The 24464-nt window shown below is 38.9% G+C and overlaps 1 protein-coding gene across 6 annotated transcripts in view; it reads right to left on the reverse strand.

The window, feature by feature from the left end:
* The window catches only part of axin1 (axin 1), a 48051-nt gene that overhangs the window by 19579 nt on the left and 4008 nt on the right, over positions 1–24464 (reverse strand). For 4 of the 6 annotated variants that reach the window (XM_039686157.2, XM_039686158.2, XM_039686159.2 and 1 more), the window contains exons 1-3: positions 23905–24319; positions 20399–21373; positions 461–601 (exon numbers count right to left, since the gene is read on the reverse strand). In XM_039686157.2, coding sequence (XP_039542091.2) covers positions 461–601; positions 20399–21285 — 1028 coding nt within the window. In that variant the 5' untranslated portion in view covers positions 21286–21373; positions 23905–24319. Of the gene's footprint in view, positions 1–460; positions 602–20398; positions 21374–22804; positions 23028–23904; positions 24320–24464 lie in introns of those variants that run through there. The other 2 variants (XM_039686153.2, XM_039686155.2) reach the window with 2 other exon arrangements.

The raw sequence follows: 24464 nt of genomic DNA on the forward strand, positions 1-24464 counted from the left end.
AGGGAAAGTTAATTTGAAGGAAAACAAGCCAATGCCTTCAAATTACAGCCTGCAGCGCCTCATACCTCCCAATTTGAAGCTCTATAATTAGCATAAGTAATGACATTTAGAAGCTTTCATTGGTGTGGATAATGAGCAGATGGTCCTCCTCAGAGGAGAGCAGATTTGTTTCTGTTCCCAGAGCAGAGCTGGGGGAAAATGGCACCGATTCTGCATGCACGAGACACTGCTCTGAGACCAGCCTCAGCTGCCAATGACGTTACACCGAGCTTTGCCTGCACATCTTCCGTCCGACGGCCGAAATTTCTGGCCGCAAGTTTCTTGGAGGAAAATCCTGCTAAACTGACTCGGGACGGTGGTGACACTGAATCGCTCTAAGCTCTCGGATGGTTTGTTCCGCCTGCTCGCGGTGGTGAGAATGGATCTGTGTGTATTTGTGTGTCTATAGATGTGTACGTACACACTGCTGTCGGTCAGGGAGAGAGTGTCTGCGTCGCTGGACATGCTCTGCTGCTCGCTGTCATTGGCACTGGTGGCAGGAGCCAGCGCATAGCCGGTGTTCACGTAGTACGGATTGACTGGCTCCCTCCATGACGCGTGTCTGTTGATGAGAAATGGGACAGAGGAGATTCCTGTTAAACACGTGATGAAGAAAACAATACTGGTCATCTCAGTGAAAACACATTCCATTCATTCATTTCTAAGTATCAGACATAACGGCATAACTGATTGTATTCGGTGGATAATCACTTTCTATGGCTCGTTTGTTGGTTTCTCAACTTGACCAGAAAATATCACATTTCAATAATGCCATAGACACCAGCCTGCTTTACAAATTCAGGAACACCTTCCAAGGGCAACAAATAACAGAGGTACTAATATTACCTTCAACATCAACCAAATTAAAAGGCAAGGAATGTAAATTCAATATACAATCTTTAGACGTTAAATAAAATTGAGTAAATATGAAAAAAGTAATGAATAAATGATTAAATGACAACATTGAAAAAGTTACTGTCAATCATGAACACAATGAATAATAAATAAATACAGAACGCTCTAACACAAGTAATACGCCAATGAGTTAATTTAATTATTTACTCATAGGCCCATGTATGCTATTTGGGGTTATTTGTTGCTTTTAGGCCTGTTAAAATATCCATTTTAAAACTGGTATCAGCTGATATTAGTCGTCATTTAAGTGAAATTACTGAACTTAAATATACAAGTTTGATAAAAATCATCATTAAAGAAGAAGTATATATCTTCATATATACTTTGTGTATATATATATATATATATATATGCACACACACACACACCCATACTATGACTGTATATAAAATAAGTGTCTATTAGCAGAGAGCTTACAAAAACATGTTATGATGGAGCTTCTGAAAATAACAAATGAACAAATAAGGATTGGCATATCAGACTAAACAAAACAAATGTGTCAGCGCCTCATACCTCCCAATTTGAAGCTGACACAAATGTGTCAACATACAAAAATGTCTAAATGTTCATAAAGACAGCACCATGCCCTACCAGATCGGTCTTATTCTTGAAGATAAAATTCTTTAACAAAAGGACTTGCCTTCTATTAATAATAGCCAACAGCTCGTCAAGAGTTTCATCATCTAATTAACCTTAAACATTTTCAAAGTTAAGTTTCAGCTGGGTGGAGGCAACACGCAGACAATCAAATTCTCAGAAAACCAAATTATCTTGCAATTAGTTAAAACAGACAAAAAAGAATAACATGCCACACAGGTGAGGACACCATCTAGTCATGAAAAATGCAGCATGAATAAGTGTAACACTGTTTAAATGCTCTTAAAATATTACCTGGTTAATGCCTGTTGATAGCTACAGGGTTTCTTCACATTTTCCATTTCAAACTTCCAGACTAAAATTTTCCAAACCTCTCTGTAGATTTTCCAGATCACATTTCCTCACAGAATCATCTTTTAAAGAACAACCCACAAACAGATACTTAATTACCATTTTTTTTTTTTTTTTTTTTTGACATCACAATTTGTAACCGACTCTGATCAGCTTTGTAGAAGCAGTATATTGCGACAAACTGCAACCATTTTCCCTGCCGGTGCGACTACATTTTGTTAAAGTTCACATTGGTCTGGTGCCACCACCAATAAAAATATCACAGTTTCACAGAATACGGTGTTAAACGATCATCATTAAATAAAGGGTATATAAAGGGTTTTTTGGTTGAACATATGATTTATTAAAACAAACTTTTTAATGGAAAAAAAACTTATGGAAGTACGAGTCTACCTTTTGAAAAAATAAGAAAAACTAAAGCTGCACATCTCCCATTTCAGTGTTTCCCCAACCACTGTTTTAGGGGGACGGCCGGGAAATCTCACTTATTTTCAATGTTGACCGCTATGGACAAGACCATAACTGTGAAAACATCACTATTTTGCCAGTATATTGACTAATTTATTTGTTAACATCCTTGCTTTTATGGTATGTAAAACATACTGATTCAAATCCAAGCTATAACGTGACTCACTGGTCATTGCTAATTATGTATTTTTGTTACCGCTGCCTGTCGCCCATGTATTGTTAAAAGGCGAATAAAAGTGAAGACTTGTTTTACATTCTGTACTAAATGATGGAAGTCACCCAGGAGAATTGAATAAAGATGGTTTATTTCAGCTTTGAGTGTTAAATATCTCTGTTTTTATGGGAATGTGGATCTTTCAGATCAATCTGAAAAGATTTCAGATCTCTTTTGATCATGTTTCACATTTTATTGTGTCGTGTAGTGTGGGACGCTGGTCTTGGTCTTGACTCGGTCTCGCCCTCCCTCGATCTTGGTCTTGTCTTGGTCTCGGGTTAGGTGGTCTTGACTACAACACTAACGATTAACGAAATCCAGTCAAAACAAAAGAATTTACTGTATATTTGAGGAATAAATAGAAAGCGGTTCAGTACACTTGAAATCAAATCGCGATATAGACTAGTGTGTGTGAATATTAAACCACAAAGACTATTTAAATAAGAATCCTGCTTGCCTTGTACCGTGTGAATGAATAATGCAGCCGACACACATTTACCACACACACTGAAGCACGTGTGACACTTGCACTGTTTTTTTTTTGCCTATATGAAGACAGAAATGCATGAACTAGATATGTCCAGATGTAATAATACTAACACTAAAATATCCAAATAAATTATGGACTTTTTTTTAAACAAAACTGAATTTAAGGAATAATCCATGTTTTAATTTTAACAGTAAAGTTCATTATGCAGCACGTTGTTTGACAAAAAGTTTATGATAAATGATAAAATGTGTTTTATGGCTTAATTTTACTACCAGTAAAAACACAGAATTAGTGTGATTTTTTTTTCATAAAAAAAAAAAACTAGCAGGTTCATTTTTACTATGATTCATCCTTCAAAGATTTTCCCCAAAATGTATGAAAACTAATGCTTGGTGGCAAGCAGTGTTGGGGAAGTTACTTTTAAAAAGCAGTGTAACTCGTTACTTCTTTAAATAAGTAATTTGTTACTTTACTTAGTTACTCCATATGGAAAGTAACTTTTTACACTTACTTGTTACTTTTACCGGGATTATAATCAGAGGAAGGTTAAGTTTAAAATAAAAATATTTAAATGCAATATATTTTTCTCCTGGTCCTTCTAAATCAATATTGATGATGACCTTTATGAAACACTGATTTATTAACTATTCTAGTTGTATTAATTAAAGTGACTGAACATGGTTTGATTATTAAAATAATTGAACATTAAAAAAGAAAAAAACAGATTTGAAAAAATATATATAAAAATGAATGGAAATTTCAGGGCGAGTTAATGATTTTAATAGGTCCCTTTTTCAGTAAATATTGTTTTACAGGGATACAAACACATGTATGGTCAAAAAAGAGAGAGGTAATCGAAGCCCTCGCCCCACGGAAAATATCCAGATGCTTACATTGCCACCAAGCCCTGCCATCCCCGGCCCACCCCTAGGGACATTTAGTAAATATGTTTCAGCCTTTAAATCGTTTTTCACAAAAAAGGTGTTATAAAAAGATAAACCTCCCATATTTCATCATTTAAATCATTTTTATAAAAATATTTTTTAATAAAAAAAATTACTTTACATTTGCATTAATGCACGACATTAGCTTACCTTTTATTATTAATAGTAAAATTCGGTCTGATTTTCCCATGGCGTCTATCATTGCTAAGCAATCATGCACTGCGCTCTCCACAACGACAACGAAGTTTTAGTAGCTACTCAGTTTTTTACCACCGAAAAACGCTTACTGTAGCTCTGCTACAATATTTATTTACGGAGAAGAGAAAAGTGTATGGGCGCATCTAGGGATGGGACGGTATGAAAATTTCATATCACGATTACAGTGTCCAAAATAATCGTGATTATCAATATTATCACGGTTTTGTTAAAAATTAATGAAAGTGCTCAAAAAGAACTGATGCTCACACTGAAAACATTTCAACAAGTTTTATAATTGAAAATCAACAAACAACAAATAAAACTAGCCTCTCTATGCAGTTTTTTAGGCAAGATTCTATTCTATGGCATTTGCTTCTTTATAATGCCCGTCGTCAATAGCAACGCATTATTACACAGCGCACATCCATATCACAACGGACGCGCGCTCTTGTTTCATTCAAATACAACTTGCAGTCTTGCGTCTCCGATTTTTGATTGTATTGCAAAAATGAAATCACAGTTGATTTATTGTTTACAGAGTTTGATAATATTGGTGTGATATATCTCGTCTGGACGATTGTTTGACAAAATGAGTTCATAAACAGGTAAGATTTGAAACATTATAGCTAATCTCATTATCAATTCAATATGTCCCCGTAATTATGTGGTAAAAATAAAATCGGTTTAATACGTGATGTATCTATACTTTACTATCCCTTAAAATATCACTCTTAATAATAGTCTTGTTTGAAGTTGTTTGTTCGTCTTTGGCTCAAATCCACTTGCTACGAACTTTTCTTCGCGGAAGCTTGACGTCTATTTCAAGTGAGTGACATAAAATGTTTCAACTCAAAACAACATTTCGTGCCCAATTGTTTCCCAGACGTAGTTTTGGTATTGAGGTCAAAGTTAACTTGCCTTGCGTTCGGGTGATGATCACACAAGACGACTCGGCAGATTTGAAGTGTTTCTATTGCAGTGACTTTTTGTTCGGCAGACAGGATGACCATCCTCGATCAAGTTTCCCTCAGGACTTTTGTAAAACCCAAAATATGACCACACCTCAGATTTGGTCCTCTTAAAAGGCTGAAAAATCTCCTGAGCACAGTCACTGCCTTCTGCCATTCCTTCTCGAATAGTAATTTAAAAAAAATATTGCGTGCTGCGCGCCTGCGTCAGACTGGCCGACAGGATTCAGTGAGTTATTAAAATCGCGATAATCAAACACGGTTTTAATGATAATTACATTTTAAACGATAATACTAACCGTCAGTACATTTTATCACGGTTTATAGTGAAACCGGTTATCGTCCCATCCCTAGGCGCATCCCCATCCTTCATGTTTACTGAGCTTTCAATGGTGGCGTTTAATTTGTCTCAAAACTAGCGCACAGGATACGAGGGCAATAAAAAAAAAAACAGTATACCTGCGCAGAATGCCATCCACGCGCGGGGACGTTTCTGCACAGTGAGCACGCACAATGCCATCCTCGCGCGGCCCGATGAGCTACCTCCAATCAGGCCACGAGCTAGTGGAAGAAACACTACTGGTTAACGCTTGCACGCAAATTGGCGCAGCAGGGATGGGTAATAAATATCAATTTCTCGATATTAATCAATTATCAGTTTTATGAACCGATATCGATTCTTGAATCTCAAGAATCGATTAGTCATCCTGTTTCATTCGAATGAATGGAACATTGTATCGCGGCTGCGCGCATCCACAAAAAAATAAAAAATTGCAATAATCTTTGTCCTTTGTAACTATTGATATGAAACAAAGTCTCAAGTACGTCCATTTTCTTTAGAAATTCAAAAACATAAATAACGTTTTGGCGCTGCAGCGTGAGATCGCTCTGGCGCAGCTCAAGAGAAGCAGCAGCGCTGATCTCTCTTCCGGCTTAATAATACCAGTCACAGCACGAAATAAACATGACCGAGCATCTGAAAGTGTGTTAAAGATAGAGTACAACTTATCGAAATCCGTATCATGTCACATTTATTCACTCAATCAGTGTTCCAACCGTGGAAAGACGTCAGTTAAACAGCTTGTAATCAATGTCATGTATCATTTACCTCAGAAAACCCGCATAAACTCGTTAGTCAGCTAGAAAAAATAACTCTAGAGAGGAGCATTTTAGTAAATATACTGTATACACCATATTACATATGCATTATAATCTTAATGTTCTTCAATATTTAATGCATATTTGAATAAATCTGGCAAGTTTTTATGACAGCTACCATTTATATGTTTATATGTCATTTAATCTAATTATGCGAATAAATAAAAGTCTAATTTAAGTGTTTGTATAGCTACAAAACAGTTAAAGGGTTAGTTCACCCAAAAATGAAAATTAAGTCATTAATTACTAGGGGTGCACGATTCAGAAAATGTCACGATTCGATTCGATTCCGATTTTTTGTCTCGAGATTCGATTCAAAATCGATTTTCGATTCAAAAACGATTCTCGATTCAAAAAACGATTCGCAGGTCTACATAAATGTAGTTTACTTTTTCCTATGTGATTGATTGCAGTAGACATAATTTAAAAGAAAAGTTTGATATTACTTTATATGTCCACATACAAAAATAAAAACTTTTGCAACTAAAAAGTGCGAAGTGCCAAGCTTTGGCCAGCTTTTAAATACATTTAATTCAAGTTTAAAATAAAACTGGTAACACTTTACAATAAGGTTCATTATTTAATGTATTTACTAACATGCACTAACCATGAGCAACACATTTGTTAGTGCATTTGTTCATCTTTGTTAATGTTAGTTCATGAAAATACAGCTGTTCATTGTTTGTTCATGTTAGTTCAGGGTGCATTAACTAATGTTAACAAGATTTTAATCAAGTATTAGTAAATGTTGAAAATAACATTAACAAAGATTAACAAATGCTGTATATGTGCTATTCATTATTAGTTCATATTAACTAATGTAGTTAACTAATGTTAACTAACGAACCTTATTGTAAAGTGTTACCATAAAACTTAAATAAAAAGCTTTTACATTTAGCTTTAAAGTGCTATAGTCAGATCAAACAAACAATTATGCTAAATGTGGTTTAAGGAGTAGGCCTACTTCAGCTACCAGGTTGACTGTTGAAATGTGAACTCGACTGGGCACATTGAACTTCCTAAAAATATATACTAATTTCATAAAACCCTTGCGAAAATATTTTAAATAGATTTAAAAAAAGCCACCGCTACTGGTAACATCTATGGTTAGATTGATTTGTTTACATCCAGTTAAGTCGTTCATAGGCGCGTAATTTGCGGGTATCTCCAGTTAACTAGCAGAGCATTCATTTAGTTCGCTATTAAATAAGAGATGTTGTTTTTGAAATCAAGCTGAGCGCTCGTGTCCGCTGCAATCAGTGTCATGGATATACAGTGTTCTCTGTGGCTCACGCAGTCTTCTCTCGGACGCGCGCTTCAATCTATCGCCGTTGTGGAGACTCCGGTGAAATCACAAAATAAAATGCACACAAACGTGATGAACATATTCGGTTTTGATGAGAGAGAGAAAAAACTATACGAGTGCGGTTTAGAACCCGTCACCTCTGACACGCTTGGCAAAAGATCTACAGAACTCAAACATAAGATCTGCGGATCGATGCATTTATTTACGGGTTGAGCAGAGTGGCTGCACAGTTTGACCAGCGGGCGGCAAGAACTTGCAATGACTATTTATCAGACCGGCCCTCGCAGCCTCGAAACCATAGAAACACTACCGGACAACCGGTAAAAGTCCCGACTTACCCGATTGCCACTCCGCCCCTGCACGCCATTAAAAAATATAGCCTATGAATCGATTTTTGGAATTCTATGAATCGATTCTGAATCGGTAAAGATTGAATCGCGATTCATAAGTATAAGATGACGTACTGCTTGTAAACAGAACGTTTTGCGCCTCCGGCTATATCAGTACGTCATCTTATACGGTAGGGGGCGGTAAAACTCCTAAGCGGTGAGCAGCCGGTAACAAAAAGTAGTCGAAGAAGAACGGTCTCGTCTCAGTTCTCGCGCATGCGCCCATAAGGAAGTAATGGAAAGTCGAATAAAGTCGTTATTTACGTTTTTTTTCGCACAAAAAGTAGTCTCGTCGCTTGATAAAGTTATAGTTGAGCCACTGTAGGCACATGGAATATTTAAACCTTTTCTTTTAATGACTTTCTGGGCCGTCAAGAGGCAGTCCCTCAGGCTGTCTATGGAAGAGTGATACAGCCCTCAGATTCAATCAAAAATATCTTTATTTGTGTTCCGAAGATGAACGAAGGTTTTACGGGGTTGGTACAGCATGGGGGTGAGTAATTAATTACTTAACTTTCATTTTTGGGTGAACTAACCCTTTAATTATCACCATAATTTATTTGGTAATACAAGTGCCCAAACAGACGTGAAAAAGCAGGAGGCGCCGAAAAGCGCTCTGTTTGCATCCCTGGTTTTAATAAATATTATTTAGTAGTTATTTTATCACTGACTGTTTACTCAAACAATGTTTATTTAATTGAGAAAAACCTGGCTATGCGCCAATGTGTGTTCAAAAAGCACATTACTTTTTGCTGAAGCATTGAAAATGTCATACGAAATCATATAAAACTCTATTCCCTTACATCATTTTAATATTAATGACAGCATTCTCTGCTCAGACTGAATTTCCCACAGCTAACATACATCATGCCAACTGAGGAATGAATCCAGATTCCAGGATGGCCAACATGAGCACGACAGAGATGATGTAAATAACAGCAATGTAAAAACGTAGTCAACCATGCAATACGGATTCCTTCTAGGAAGAACAGGTATGACAGAAATTAAAACGCTTCTCAAATTATTCAGCCCGCATGTAATTTTAAAGCAACCACAAAAGAAGCAGGACGCGTTTTGAAATGTACCAGACGATATTATTTCAGAATATGGCGCTCTCACTGTGTATATAAGAGCGATACAAGGCTTGTTTATTGTGTGGCACTTGGGAACAGCTAGGCACTGCTTGAACCTCTCACAAAACGAGACATCTCTTTATGACCAGCCTAAGCAGAGGGGCAGAAAGAAACAGACAGAGGCAGAAAGAACAGGAAAAATGGAGTTTATGAGAAGGGAGGGGGAGAAGAGAGGGAGAGAGAGAGAGAGAGACCCAGGTTCTCTCTGCAGTCTCCAGTGATTATCCCTCGCTCTCAACCCATCCACGGTCTTCTAATGATTCAAGCAGCAGCAATGTCAATATTCACCGTATTAGAGATACCCAGAAGCCTTCAGAGACGATCCCGAGCCTTCAGCAGCTCTCTCCACATGCCCAGCATTCCCCATTCCATTTGATTCTCCACAAAACAAAGGCTCTAAAACAGGCAGGGGGCATTAGGAATCTCTGTATCATTACTGCGATTCAAAACGAATCGATCTGCTTTCTCTTCCCCTCAATAACATACACATGCCAACATCCAGCCGAGCGAACACATTAATTACCGTGACATCTCCAACAAAGAAAAAGCAAGCTCTAAGGTAAAAAATAAAAAGCACAGGCACATTAGGATTTAACTGGCTCCCCTCGCAGCCCATTACCACTTAAAAATCCTTGCATCCAAAGCCAACTTCACTGGGACAAAAGCACAATGCGCATTTGAAAGGAGCCATTACCTGGGTACAGGTTACATTGCTGTGCCTAAGATTTGTGCACCTCCCCACACTCAGAATAATTATGAGCTCTTTGTCATCCCATTTTACATGTGATCACATCACACAGACTCCAACAGATTAAACCCTCAAAGGCAGATCTGCGCTCAAGAGCACAGGTAAAAGAGTGAGATTCAGATTACACTTTCCCTCTTAGAGAGCCGAGTATCACATTAATGAAAGAGAAAAATCACTGACGGGCTAATAAACAACTATCTAACAGGCACTAACCTGGACAAAAATTACATTACAATCATAGTACAACAACTTGAGACAGCTCGACATTCCACTTGACATTATATCTTGATATTGATGCAGACAGAGTGAAATCTGATTCATTAATTAACAAGAATGACCATATTAATCCTAATTGAAATGATCTTGCATTTAGATTTACTATTAGGGATACACAGATACTAAATACTGGCCAATCCGACACTTAACTAATCCCTAATGTTATTCATGACATTACTTAAAGGTGCAATATGTAATATTAACAGCTAAAGGTTGGAATGGGTAATGCAGTCCCCGCCCCCTCCTCCGTACATGGGTAGCCAGATTGAGAACAAGCAAAAGCGACGAACCTTAAACTTAAAAGTTGATCATCTAATGTATACGTTTACATAAATATTGCTGAGGCTTTTTAGGTCGGGTAGAATCTGCGATCTCTGACCCAGTTCATTTACTGGCTTTTATGGCTGCAGTACACTGTATTTTCCACCAACTGGCAACCTGGGGTGTCAAAAAATACTACTGGGTAAATTGGTAGTGGACGGGATCACACATACCCCTTTTCCACCAAAAAAGAACTGGTTCGGGACTGGTGCTGGTTCAAGTTGGTTCAGAACCTGTTTGTTTTTCAACTGACTAGAGCGCCCAGTGAACGACGTCGTTATGTCACTGTGTACGTCGCTATACGTCTAAGCTAGAAACGCTTGCAATTACAACATTACTTTGGGATTATCTCTAACTCGTGTACGAAAAAGGCTTTAAAAACAATTGAAAATATCTTTTTTAGTTTGATATGTAATCTTTTCTGATTAGTTATGTAACCCTGTCTTGTCTTTTTTTTCTTTCCATTTATTTGTTCTATATTGTGACTGTTTTCTTCTTTGCTTATCCACAAGTTTCCTACGCCCCATGATGCCTTGCGTCAAAAGTGGGCGCGACTTCCGGTTGGAAGTAAACAAAGCGCGATTTGACATGCTTGACACTTGTTCATTCAACAGTTGACAGTCATTAAGTTATAGCGATCCAAACTAGCTAACGATGTGGAAACACAACCTCAACCAAATTCAAAAGGGTGAAATAACAGTACCTTTACCCTCCGCAGTAGTTGGTTGGGAGTATTATAATAACATTATTAATAATCAATACTCATCAAGGCATGGTGACAGACAGTTGTGCGAGCTGACAAACAATTAAAATAAAAAAAATACACACTTAGTCATTGTGCGTTGGAGTTTATTCAAAATTATAAATGAATGTGCTGCTTGAATACATTAACTGGCACATTTGGTATTCTGTCAACAGGCTTAGATCCTGAGTTTAGGTCAGTAGCGAACAGCTGATCACATGCTGATAGAGTTTATAAAATATAAAGAATTTAAAAAAAAATGTACACAGGAAGATTCGTCGTCTTTTGGGAGGTGATGGAAACTACAGTCGTTGGCAGGATCAGTGACGGGCTCTGGTAGGATCACTGTGATTTCGTTTTCAGCTTATGTTCAAAACAATCATGTTTAAGCCACTGAATTAGTTTAGTCCGGTTATACATACAACCGCGAACAGCACATGTTGTCCCTGAGCTCCGTAACGACATCTCTCATAAAGATTTGCGTCTTTAAATAGTAAAATAATTCTCCGAAAAACAGCTAGCTTCTTCGCTAACTAACACACAAAATACCATTGGAATGCTACTTCCGCCGCCTCACCGGAAGTTTCACCCACTTTATTTTTTACAGGAGCGCCCCTCGGAAACTTGTGGATAATGTTTTCAGTAAAAAAAAGAAAGAAACGCTTGCGCCAACTTCAAGCATAACAATTACAAAGGTGGACTTCATTGTGTTTATGCAAATGTTTCTCCTGACTTTGCGAATTCTTTATTATGGTCAGAAAAGATGTTTAGAACACATCTAAACCCGTCCCAGCCCCCAATGTAAGTATGACGTGGTAAATAAACGGTTCTAGTCCAGCAAAGAGTTGGTGCCGCTTTGGAACCAGTTTTCCTGGCCGAGAACCGGCTCTTTGGCTGTCGAAACACATAGAACACGCAGACACCGGCTCTCAAAATGCTTTGGTGGAAAAGGGGTAACAGATCATAACAAAAGCAAACATTATAAAAAGAATGGAATTTCTAAATAGAATAATTGGCTGTAACATTGTTTTTCAGATAAACAAGAATTTGAAAGTGTTTTTTGCAAAGACCTGGGAAACAGTGTTTTTATGCTTTAGTACAGTAAAAATATTATAATAAAAAATATCCTACAGCACCTTCAAAAAGTACTATGTTTTGGTATCAAAAGTCACACAGGTGTGACTTTTGAATTGAAAACTAAAGTGTTCAGTAGGGCTGTCGCGGTTATGGAATTTCCCTTGCGGTAATGTTGAGTGGCTCAATAGCGCGATATGCGGTATTACCGCCATTTATTTAATTTATATGTATTTGTTGCTATATAAATAAAGTTTACGATGTGGACAAAAATGAGGACATTTTCAGTAACCGAAACTAAACAGCGTCTACAGTATATGCGCATTGAAAGACTTTCACTCAGCGCACATATTGTTATGACAACGGACTTTGAGCGAGTCATTGAACCGTTCATTCAACGAACACATTTTAAAAAGCTGATTCATTAAAAGAGATGTAAAGAAACAAGATGTTAATTATTTTTAACTTTGAGGTTCAACTTTTCAAGGCTCAGCTGAGCAGCAATGCGTCGCATGGGCAACGCTGAAGCTGATGCTTCACTTATTAGAGACCCATATAGCATTGATTCAATGCGTGACTCGCTGATTTTATTTCCCCGCGGCTTCCACGTGCTGTGGGATGCTAACCAGCGCTGCAGCTGACGTGCATTTATGGGAAAATACCCGTGAAGAGAACGTTAAAATGAGGATGCGACAAACATTTCGCTTCCCTTTGACACGACAAGCTTTTCACGACTTCAAAAACAGACGCAGGTAATTGCACGCGCTCTGCCGGTCTCTCTCATTCACTGTCTGTGTGAAGCCTGTAGGCTACACATCACTACGATAAACAGTCTTGTTATCATTATGAACTTGTTTAACATTCAATACACATGCATTAAGTTCAAAACAAGAAGGGTATAGCCTTATATAAAAAAAAAAAACGTGAATATCGCGGTTGCTGCGGTTACGTGCAATCCTCTGCGGTTGACTTGTCAGAAGCGCGGTACTACAATATTGCGGTTACCGCGACAGCCCTAGTGTTCAGAACTCAAAATATATTTAAATTGTTATTATTAAGTCGTAGTAGTATTATTACTTCCAAGCTTTATAATAGGAGTGAATGGGGATTGAGATTGTGAAGCCCCAAAAAAGTGCATTAATCCATCATAAAAGTAATCGATGTGGCTTCAGACGGTTAAAAAAGGCCTTCTGAAGAGAAGCCATGCGTTTTTGTCAGAAAATTATCCTTATTTATAACTTTGATAAACTATAAATCACTGACTTCCGGTAACGGCCGTATACGAGTCGAGTAGCACAAAGCTTAAGTGAGAGTAGACGCCTCTCATGGTTCAATCAAATAGGGTTGGCCAACAAGCTCCTCTTCTTTTATATCGAAAACCTCAGATTGTTCTTGTCGAAATTCTTGTTTTGACTTCTAATTTGTGAGCGGGGTTTTGTTTTGATCTATCCTCTGCGCTTCTGCATGCATCATTCATTGGCTCAGAATTCACTCTTCACAGTAGGGCTGCACGATTCTTGCTAAAATGTGAATCACGATTTTTCTCCATGGGAATTGAGATCTCGATTCTCTTACACGATTCTCTTTTTTTTTTTCCATCCAAAATGTAGGCCTATTGCACTCAAGTAAAAAAAAAAAAAAAAAAAAACACAAGACAGTCTAATAAAGTGCAGTAACAAAAAAAAATCTAAATTGTTTAAGCTGATTCTTTGGGGCTAGCCTATGTAGCTGTCTGTGTATTAGTCATGAACTAAAAGTAAGTGTAGGCTATATTTAATATTTTCTGGCTAGTTTACTATAGCTTTTTTTCATAATCAGACATCACACTTTCACCCAAACTGAATAATTACAAACAAGTTTAAATGGGTAGCCTAAATCTTCTATAAATATTTGAGTCTTCATATCTAAAACTCTCCAAAATGCTCTATGTGAAACTGCGGTTTTCCAAACTTTCGTGTTGTTTGAAGACCTCTCTCTCTCTCTCTCTCCGCCCTTTCAAGCGCAGCAGTTTCTATTCTACATCATCACTCGCCGATCAAACTAGGCTTTGGCGGGACTAATATGTGCTAAAGCGGCCTCCAAAAAGCAGATGATCTGACGGTTTTAGAAGATTAACAAACCGAAATTAAAAAACAGACCCGCCCTATTTGAGACGAGCTTTTATTTACCCAAACCTGCAGCCACACAGGCGTGTAAAAGATACAGGCGTCTATGGGACTCGGCTATTATTTTTATATAAGTTTTAAGGTACTTCAGTTCTTGTTAAAACTGACTAGACATTGTGTGAAACTACTTTTTGAGTGAAATCATTAATTTTGTCCCTCAAAAGTGTGCTTTCACTCTAATTGAGCGCGCGTTTCACTGCTGCTCACGCGCTGCCCCTGCTCCCAGTGAATACTTTGATTAACATGCAAGCCCAAAAAAAATATGCGCTGCTCACGTGCAACAACTTTAATTTAGACATTCCCTGATGAAACGTCCGCATGATTGATTTGTGAATTATTGTTTTGTTTTTGTGTGAGTGTGACCAATATAACGCGTGAATGCAGCATGATCTGAATGCAGGGAAATACACGGAAGTAAATCGCCTAAGAAAGGAGATCGCATTTATGTTTGAATCGAGATCGTGATTTTTTTTCGATTAATCGTGCAGCCCTACTTCACAGTGATTAAAGTTTATAAATGTATAATATGTATACACATTGTTTCGCTTCAGAATGCCTTTATTAACCCCCTGCAATGGTATGGATTCCTTTTATAATGGATGAATGCACTTTTTTGGGCTTCAAAATCTCAGGTACCATTCACTCCCATTACAAAGCTTGGTAGAGCCAGGATATTTTTTTTAATATATCTCTGATCATATTTGGCTTAACAAAGAAAGTCATGTTACACCTAGGATGGCTTGAGGGTGAGCAAATAATTGGATAATTTTCATTTTGGGGTGAACCAACCCTTTAATATGCTGGTAAATCCCTATTTTATTCAAGTTTGGCTATGAAATGCAATGAAACCTTGATAAAGCTGTTGATGTGAAGTAACTTGTTTTATGGATTTATTGCTCGTTCAATATAGTAAATCCTACGCGAGTGCAAGACATCAGAAGTCCTGCTGGACCAAATTCCAGATTTATATTTCTATTTTGATCTTATAGCCGAGGAATTATTTCTAGCGTTAAAGACAATCACTGTGGCCTTATTTCCAAACTTATTACTAAAGAAACTTCTGAACCCCCTCACTTCCTAGTTTTTGCCAGCAAATGAAAGACATACGACTCCTGCAAAATTTACATGCATGAAACCCTAAAGCATTTACCTAAAAGGCTATTTAAAAATAAACGTGATGTCTTTCTGTACTTCAAGCCAAATACTTCATGTAGGCCTAATGAAAAAATCATTTGAACACAGCCTCACAAATGCATTGCTCCCGCTAATTAAAAACACATCAGGTCCAGGGGCAATGGAACATACGTAGAGCTGGGTGGAGTGTGGAGGGAGTTTCTGCAGTTTAACAATATCAATCTGTCGGAGTCTTTCGTTTTGTCATGTTTGTACCCTTTAACGACATCCAAAAATTAAAATGCTACACAAAGCCCTCCGAATGCTAAACATAAACTGTCGGGAGAAGATGCGAGTCAAAAGCAGGAGAGGAAGAAGATGCCGCAGAAACAATCTCAAAGAGAGGCGCGTTTCCTTTCAGAACACTCCTGGGGATGTTTCTCATCTTTATACCTCACCTGAACATCTAAAGCTCTGAGGTTTTGGACAGAACAGGGTTACTGCACCATCAACAGATGTCAAGGTTTGTCTCAGACAGTTGAGAGAAAACTGGGTCAACGTCTAGGGGTAGATTTCCGCAATTTTCAATCTCTTTGCGGGAGGAGTGCCAGCAGTGAACACAGTGCAGTTGAGCACATCAGAGCACAATGTATGCTTGAGCATTTTACAGAGGCTAAATCAAGCTGTGTAAATCCTCCTCCAGCTCCTCCATGCCTGCTTAGAATTTAAGCTTTAGCTCCGAGAGGGGGAAAAACATGGTGTGCGAAATAAATAAATAAAAGATGGTTCGGTTCCTGACGAAACGCCACTTTTGAAATTAATGTGGCAAGTTACTAAGTTGTATCACGTCTAGTAGGGGTGGCACGGTACATGAAAAAACACCCGAACCGTTCGGTTCGCTTGTCTCGGTTCGGAGCGTGTGTGCGTCTCACGGTTCGACGCATGCGCAATGTAACCTCGTGCCCGTATGTGACGTGTGTTTTCTTTTCGCGCGACATAAACGTGTTCGACTTGGACCGGCGCTGCACAGAGCGATCGGTGAATATCAAACTAGCGCGAGTCGGCTCCGTATGCATTCATCACTTTCGCGGTATTTGATGTCATTACCGATCGCTCTGTGCAGCGCCGGTTCAAGTTAGTAAACAAGCCAGTAAAAGTGGAGTATGGAGCGCTGCAGGTCACGGCACACGGAGAAATGGCAAGTGGGAGAGATGAGGGAGTTGGAAGATGCGCCAGCGTCGTATGAGTCTATGGTATAAGTCCGGTGTGTGGGAACATTTTGGATTTCATGTTATGATATTTTAATATAACGCTACAGTGGCACTTTATGTATAGATAAGAGCTTCAGTCATACGTTTCCAAATCCTGCACTTTAATTTTAAGTGGAAAAAAGTACCCTCACATTTTGGGAATAGAAGCATTGTTGATACTGTTTTTGTGTTGAGGCTGAACTTAAATTTCACTTTATGTTTATGGCCTTTCCTATTGCTATAGCTTAATTTTCTATAGGCAATGAGGTTTCATGTATATTGACATTTAAAAGACAGTGTTTTAAGAGTTCCTCTCTTTTTCTTTTAAAAGATAGAATTTTGGTAAGAGCTACAAAAGTTAGCAGTTGATACATGAAAGTTAATTTCTTTGTGTAAATAAGATTTATGTGATAAAAATGCACAAGTTCTTGTAGAGATAGTGATACACATTCTCCTTTTTTTGCCAAATAAACAAAAAGCATGTTAATGTCTTTTCTCTTGCTGTATCTAAATCTCACCTATAGCTTTCCTCTGAGATAGTCCCAAAATGTGCTTAAAATCAAAGAGTCAAATTCAGTTTGTGCATGATTGCATGAATATAATATATATTTTTTTAATATTGTATCCTAAAGTGTGGATAATTAAGCGATATATCACATGTTGAAGTACATTTCTTGAGTGTTAAGATTAAAAGAAAAAATAACAAGAACCGTACAGAACCGAAAACCGTGACCCTAAAACCGTGATACAAACCGAACCGTGGGTTTTGTGAACCGTGCCACCCCTAACGTCTGCAAACAGACAACAGTATAACTATTTATTCTGACTGTTATGATTAATACTATCTATTGATGAGATGGTGTCTCATTTTGCTATTTTACTGTATCTTACGGTCCGTTTTATAAATGCATTACAGTAAATGCATTTATATCAGTGGCTCTCAACCAGGGGCCCACTGGGGTCCTCAGCAAACTTCCAAAAGGGCCTAAAGAGGCCTTAAAGGAGTAGTTCACTTTAAAAAAAAAAAAAAAAAAAAAAAAAAAAAAAAACTTTTGCTGATAATTTACTCACCCCCATGTCATCCAAGATGTCCACGTCTTTCTTTCTTCAGTCGAAAAGAAATTAAGGTTTTTGATGTTTTCTCCATATAACGGACTTCAATGGGAACCAAACGTTTCAAGGTCCAAATGAGAGTTTCAGTGCAAACTGCAAACAGCTCAAAGGGCTTTAAACGACAACAGACGATGAATAAGGGTCTTGTCTAGGATCCTTCGAGTTATGACTCGAAAAAAGATTCGTTCATTTTGATGAACGAGTTCGAACAGGAGTCACGAACGCTCATCACAGAACAGAGCAAGGCGACCATTTGAGCTTATAAAACTTAAACTTTTTTATTTATTTTTTAAATGACCGATCTTTACGCTAGATAAGACCTTTATTCGTCGTTTGGTGTCGTTTAAAGCCCTTTGAACAGTTTGCAGTTTGCACTGAAACTGTCTTTTGGACCTTGAACCGTTAGGTTCCCATTGAAGTCCATTATATGGAGAAAAATTCTGGAATGTTTTCATCAAAAACCTTAATTTATTTTCGAACTGAAGAAATAAAGAAGTGGATATCTTAGATGACATGGGGGTGAGTAAATTATCAGCAATAGTTTTTTTTTTTTTTTTAAATTGAACTACTGATTTAAAGCTCATTTAAAAGGAGACAAAAACGACCAAAAATAAAGAAAAGTTTTTGTTTCCTTCCTTCTTTCTTGAAAAACCTAAATGAGGTAGCCTAATTGTGAATGCGTTATAAAAATGTGACACACAAAGTATGATTTATAGACTTGTATAAGTCATCCATAGGCATTTTTATAACTGGACACAGTTTTCTAGTTATGCAAAGCTACAAAATATTTTATCAGATAGAAAGACAAAAAAAAGATGCAAAAATTCTTATTCTTAATCCTCATAAATCCTCATAAATGAAAAAAAAAATGTGGCCTTTAAATAGTTGGACAAAATAGGTCTTAAATAGGTCTTTTTAAAATGTCATGCAAGCACTGCAGTCTGGCTGAAATCGCATCAACACAGCATTTTTAAAGGGATCGTTCGCCCAAAAATGAAAATTGTGTCATCATTTACCCTCATTTCGAAAAAAAAAACCTGTATGAATTTCGTCTGCGGAAACAAAAAAAATAAGATATTCTGAGGTTTTTGTTACAATTGAAGGGACATTTCTCAAAATCTCTTCTTTTTTGTTCCAGAGTAGAAAGTCATACAGGTGTAGAATGACATGAGGTTGGGCAAATGAAAGATGTTATGCTATTTTAGCTCAGCTCTGTCCAACATGCATTCAAATTGTCCTACATTTGGCATTTTGTGCATGCTCTTGAAGATAGAGGTCATATGACAACATGCATAGCATCCATCAAACATTCAATTATGCAATTGCTTGACTGCACAAAAACCTGCTGTAGCTTGATTATATATATATAAAAAATTGTTTTACCACGGTAAAAGCCTAAAACCGACCCATACCTGGAGAAACCTTGTTGCTTTGATATCTCATTGTGAAAGCACCTGTCGATATTTGCTTTTAAATCTAGGGCGGGAAAGCTTTGTAATCTTCAGCAGAGGCTGTTCAAAGGCCCACATGCACCGCTTTCTATTCCAGAAGGACAAGGATTAAAGTATTTAGCAGTCACATCTCTAAATCCCATTTTGCTCATATGGAGGGACTCGAGGCTCTGATGCATCAAGTGATTTGCTGTAAATTTCACAGCAGCACGGCTTAAAAAAAAGGCACTTTCACCACGTCCTCCAGATTAAACGATGTCGGTGCGATGCGCGATATGAACGAGAAAGATAAAAGAGCACAATGGGCCGTCAAAACCGGTGGTGAGGAATGCCTCGGGAATGTCTGAGCACAAAAAAAAAGAAAAAAGAAAAATTGCATTGCAAAACACAATACCTGAAGCATACATTCCAATACGCTTGTTCGCCGAGCAAACTATGGGGGGTATGAGAGATAGCGATCTAAGCATTCAGAAACGCAACAAATCCATACGCAGCCATGGACTTCAAAGGGCATTGGATCAGATACATAACTCGCCCCTGAATGCCTCTGTTAAATCTATACCTCAAAACTTTTTGGAAGTGCACATTCTTTCTTTCTTGCAAAATATTCAATGCAGTTTCTTCCTTTGTGCACATTCTAAAGAGAATCCATGTTGTGGTTCTCCTGAAGAAACCTTTATTCCACTCCAAAGCCTGCCATTCAAGAGACACCTGCATGGAGAACACAAAGAGCACCCACTTGCACCAACTCGCAGTAGGCAAAGACAACGCTGCGACCCAGTATCTGTCTTGCTACCTCAGTCGCAGCTACTTAGAGATTTCTGCCTATACTGCATTCCTCTCATCTCCTGTGGAAGGCTGTGCTTAACTCAGATTCCCTTTTTATCTTTTTCTTCTGACTGCGATTGCACCGCGAGGTGGGGGGGATGGGATGGGAAAAGAGAGACAGCGCTTTTCAAAGCTGCAGGGATTTACCTGTACTCACGGTTGTCCTGATATCTTTTACTGTTGGCCACCCGCTGAGGCACGGTTTCCATGAGCAGCTTCTGGGTCAGCCTGTTGCTGGGAGTGGGGTCGCTTTCGGAGTTCTGCTCCTGCTCCTGGTCGCACCTCCATTCCTCGTCTTCTTTCACAGTCGGCAAGTAGCCCGGCAGGATTTTGCCATTCCCTGACGCCGAGCTCTGGTCACTGAACAGCTTGGGGCTCTCCCCGCCCGTCCTGGTGTATTCCAAGTATATGTCGGACTTCAAAAACAAAGGGTAGGTGTTTTCCTCCATCATGGTCTGGATTTCGGTTTGAGCCTGGTCGAACATGGCGGGATCGATGTGAAGCTTCATCACGCAGTCTTTGATGAAGCTCTTGGTGGCCGGTTTGATCTGCCTCGACACGATCCCGTTGTTGTCCAGGATGTACTTTTTGTAAATGGCTTTCGCGAGCTTCAGCATCTTCTCGTTGCCCTCGTTGTTCTCCTGCTTGCGGAAGCCGCTGCAGGCGAACCAGAAGTCCAGCATGTCGGCGCACTCCTCCTGCTTGAGGAAAGTCCTGAACAGGTGGATGCCGTCTTGGTCGTCCAAGAGCGAGTGCAAGGACTCGGCCCACTTCAGGTAGGGCGGCGTCGGGGAAGCGCTACCCTCTGGCTCGTAGCCCAGATCCAGGTCGGGTCTTCTGGGCGTAGCTATGGGGGCCTCGTTCTTGAGGCTCTCGCTCTTGGACGAGTAAAAACTGTGGCTGTACTGTGGCCGTCCATCGCCGGACACCAGATCGCCCTCCTCCCCGGGGACCGGGGGTCTGGGGGCATCCTCAGTGAAGCTGCTGCCCGGGTCTGCTAGATAACACGAGTTCTCGTTTACGCTCATGCTCATAGTGTCCCTGCACCCTGTCCCAGTACAGCCCGCAAGGCAGAAAGTTTATATCCAGACTTCTATTAATGCCACTGTGAAAGAATTCCTCCTATAAGAGAAGTAAAGAGAGAGAGAGAGGCATGGAAAAACATTCAATGAGGCTCGACATGGTCAGTTCAGCAAAGTAATAATGCTTGATGCAGAATACCGTGTAAAAGCCTGTGTAAAATAGTGCTGCTAATGTCAAGAATGGCATAATTGACATAACTTCAACTTGAATTTGGGCACTTTATATCAACAACTTTAAGGAGAGCACAGTGTCATCAATAACTACACTGTAAATATTGTTGGTTTAACTTAAAAAAAATGAACTAACCTGGTTGCCTTAAAATTTTAAGTTGATTGAACTGGAAAAAGTGAGTTTATACAATGAAGGAGAATGATTTAAGCATCAGAAACTCAAAATATTATGTTATTTGAACAAAATTATTTAAGTTGATTTGACAAAAGAAAAAATGTTGTGATTACAGTGATGTTTACAGTGTACAATTGACTCGTATCACAGTGTGTTTTTTGTGGACTTTATATGACAATATAAAGATCTGAAGAGTTCAGATGCAAAAACTTCTAAATGCCATTTGAAATTTTCTTCTTTAATGATGATTTTTATCAAACTTGTATATTTAAGTTCAGTAATTTCACTTAAATAACAATTAATAGGTAATTATCATTGCCATTTAAGTGAAATTACTGAACTTAATTATACAAGTTTGATAAAAATCATCATTCTAGAAGAAAATTTCAAATGGCACTTAGAGGCTTTTGCATCTGAACTCTTCATGTATAACACTATGACCAAATGTTGCAGATGTATCGAGTAAAATTACAATTTTTGCATCATAATTAAGCTTATGAAAAGCTAATTCTGTGCATTGCATATAGCATTAAGATGAAGAAAGTAAACACTGTAAAAAAATGATTTCTTTTTGTCAAATCAACTTAGATAATTTATATAGTTCAGATAATCAAATATTTTGAGTTTTTAGTGATTAAATTAATCTCCTTCATTGTATTAACTCAATTTCCCCTTTCAATGACCTTAAAATCTTAAGGCAACCAGGTTACTTATTTTTTTAAGCTAAAGTGTTTAAGTTAAAGGTGGTTAGACTATTTTTAAAGTGCCCTTGGTACAGTGTAAATAGTCAAATAGATACTGGTAGTATTACTTAACAGTGTACTTATAATCATATAATGCATAGTTTACTGTTATTACTTTAGTGGAGCATGTAACGTTAAAATAAAGCGTTACCATAGAAGACATGAACTTTAGAGATGCAAGTCAATAGCACAGTAATAATGGCTCTAAGTTAACTAACAGTACAGCTTTTAGCCAATTTAAAACCTGTCACGTTACTAAGTTTAATTAAACCCAGCAGTGCTCTACAACCTCTAGCAAACGTGTCGTGGCTTCAGGCATCTATCTTAAAGCAAAGAAAGTGCAAAAGGGCAGCCATCATGGCACAAACAGTCTTGAACTCACCTGTGACACGATTTATGACACCAACCATAAATCCAACACTTTCAAGTTCCGACCTTAAAACCTGTGACTGCCTGCCAGCTACATTTCGTCTGATGTGCTTGATGAAGCCAGCTAAGGAGGAGAGAAACCTTGAGCTTCCCTAGTCAATAACTTTAACAGCGCGAACTTTAATGGCGATGAGCTAGCAGGCTAATCCAGCACAAGACGCGAATTTATAAACATTTTACGCACACAAACGCTGTTATTTGAAAACAAAGCCCCGGTAAACACCACCGGGTGTAAAATGAAAGAGGCTACTAACTAGCTTGCATCAAAACAAGCTCTGAGTATTTAAAAACATAAATAAGGCGAACATCCACCGCATCAAAGAACGTAACGCGCGAGGATAGGAAGTACGTGCGGCGCGAGACCTTCCCGAACAAGTGAGCATAGACGGTGAAAAACACTTTCACCATCTTTGAGTGCACGAGCCGACATTTCTAGAGAGCTTGTTCTGCTGATCCACTCAACGGTTCAGACTCAACTAGTGTGAGAACACGTTGTCACCGCTAGCCATCTTTAATCACTAAAAACGTCAATATATACGATTATCCCACTTATGCACAGGGGAGAAACGGCCATCTAAAAAGGGATAGCGTTCGCTCGCGCTGCGTTTTTCCTTCGCTGACGACATTACAACACCCCTTTCGCTGCCCTCGCGATCTGCTTTGAAGTGAGCCCCACATTCATCGCATTCATGTCTCGGCCTCAGCAGCAGCAGGAGCGGATGGGGGAGGGGAAAGTAAGAAACAAACTCCATACACACACACACACACAGCCAGGCCCTTCCGCAGCCCAGGGACTAGTGTGCAACTTTGCAACACTGATTTTCGCACTCCAACACGCGCCGATAAACCGAGCGCGAGAGCTTTATTAACGCGCGCGCTCGACCTCGCAGAGGATTCGAACGCGAGCAGCGAAAAAAGCGACGGTGCGTTTCATCTCTCTCTCTCTCACACACACACATATACACACACACTCTCTCTCTCTCCCTCCCTCCGCTACCGCAAACCCCCATTACACCCAAGCCAGGAGGAGGAAAAAAGTGCTCCGTACTGTACCTGTGAGAATCTACTTTCCGTTTCCGAGCGCATCGGGAATAGCGTTGTATGCGGCGAGATGTGAATCGTGTCATCGATGCGGATCTCAGAGTTTAAAAATAACAAAGAAAACAGTCGCTTCTCCACCTCTCCATGGCTGTCTCTCACACTCCTGTGCCCGTGTGCGAGTGAGAGAGCGAGTGAGTGAGTGAGAGAGGAGCAGGAGATGTGAGCGCCGCGCACGGCCAGAAATCACACTGCCGCCTGGAGAAGAAGAAGAAAAAAAGACCAAGGCGAGGAAACTCTGGAGTGTGAAGAGAGCGCATTCAATCCACGTCGATTACACTTTAAAGATGCTCTCGTGAATGTTTGCCAATTTAACGGTTTCAGGTGAACCGCACTTTGAGACATATAGTTTAAACGATGTACACATGATGAGATAAGACAGCAGTCTTCTAGAAAAAGCCGTTTACTCTACCATGAGCAGGTCGCCCCCTCATGGACGCCGCCATGTTGACATCACATGACCAGCCGTGTCAATCGTTTGACCATTTACTTGTACTAATATTGTTTACTTTCCA

This window comes from Pimephales promelas, chromosome 3 (assembly GCF_988280905.1).
Source record: "Pimephales promelas chromosome 3, fPimPro1.hap1.1, whole genome shotgun sequence".
Taxonomy (NCBI): Eukaryota; Metazoa; Chordata; class Actinopteri; order Cypriniformes; family Leuciscidae; genus Pimephales; species Pimephales promelas.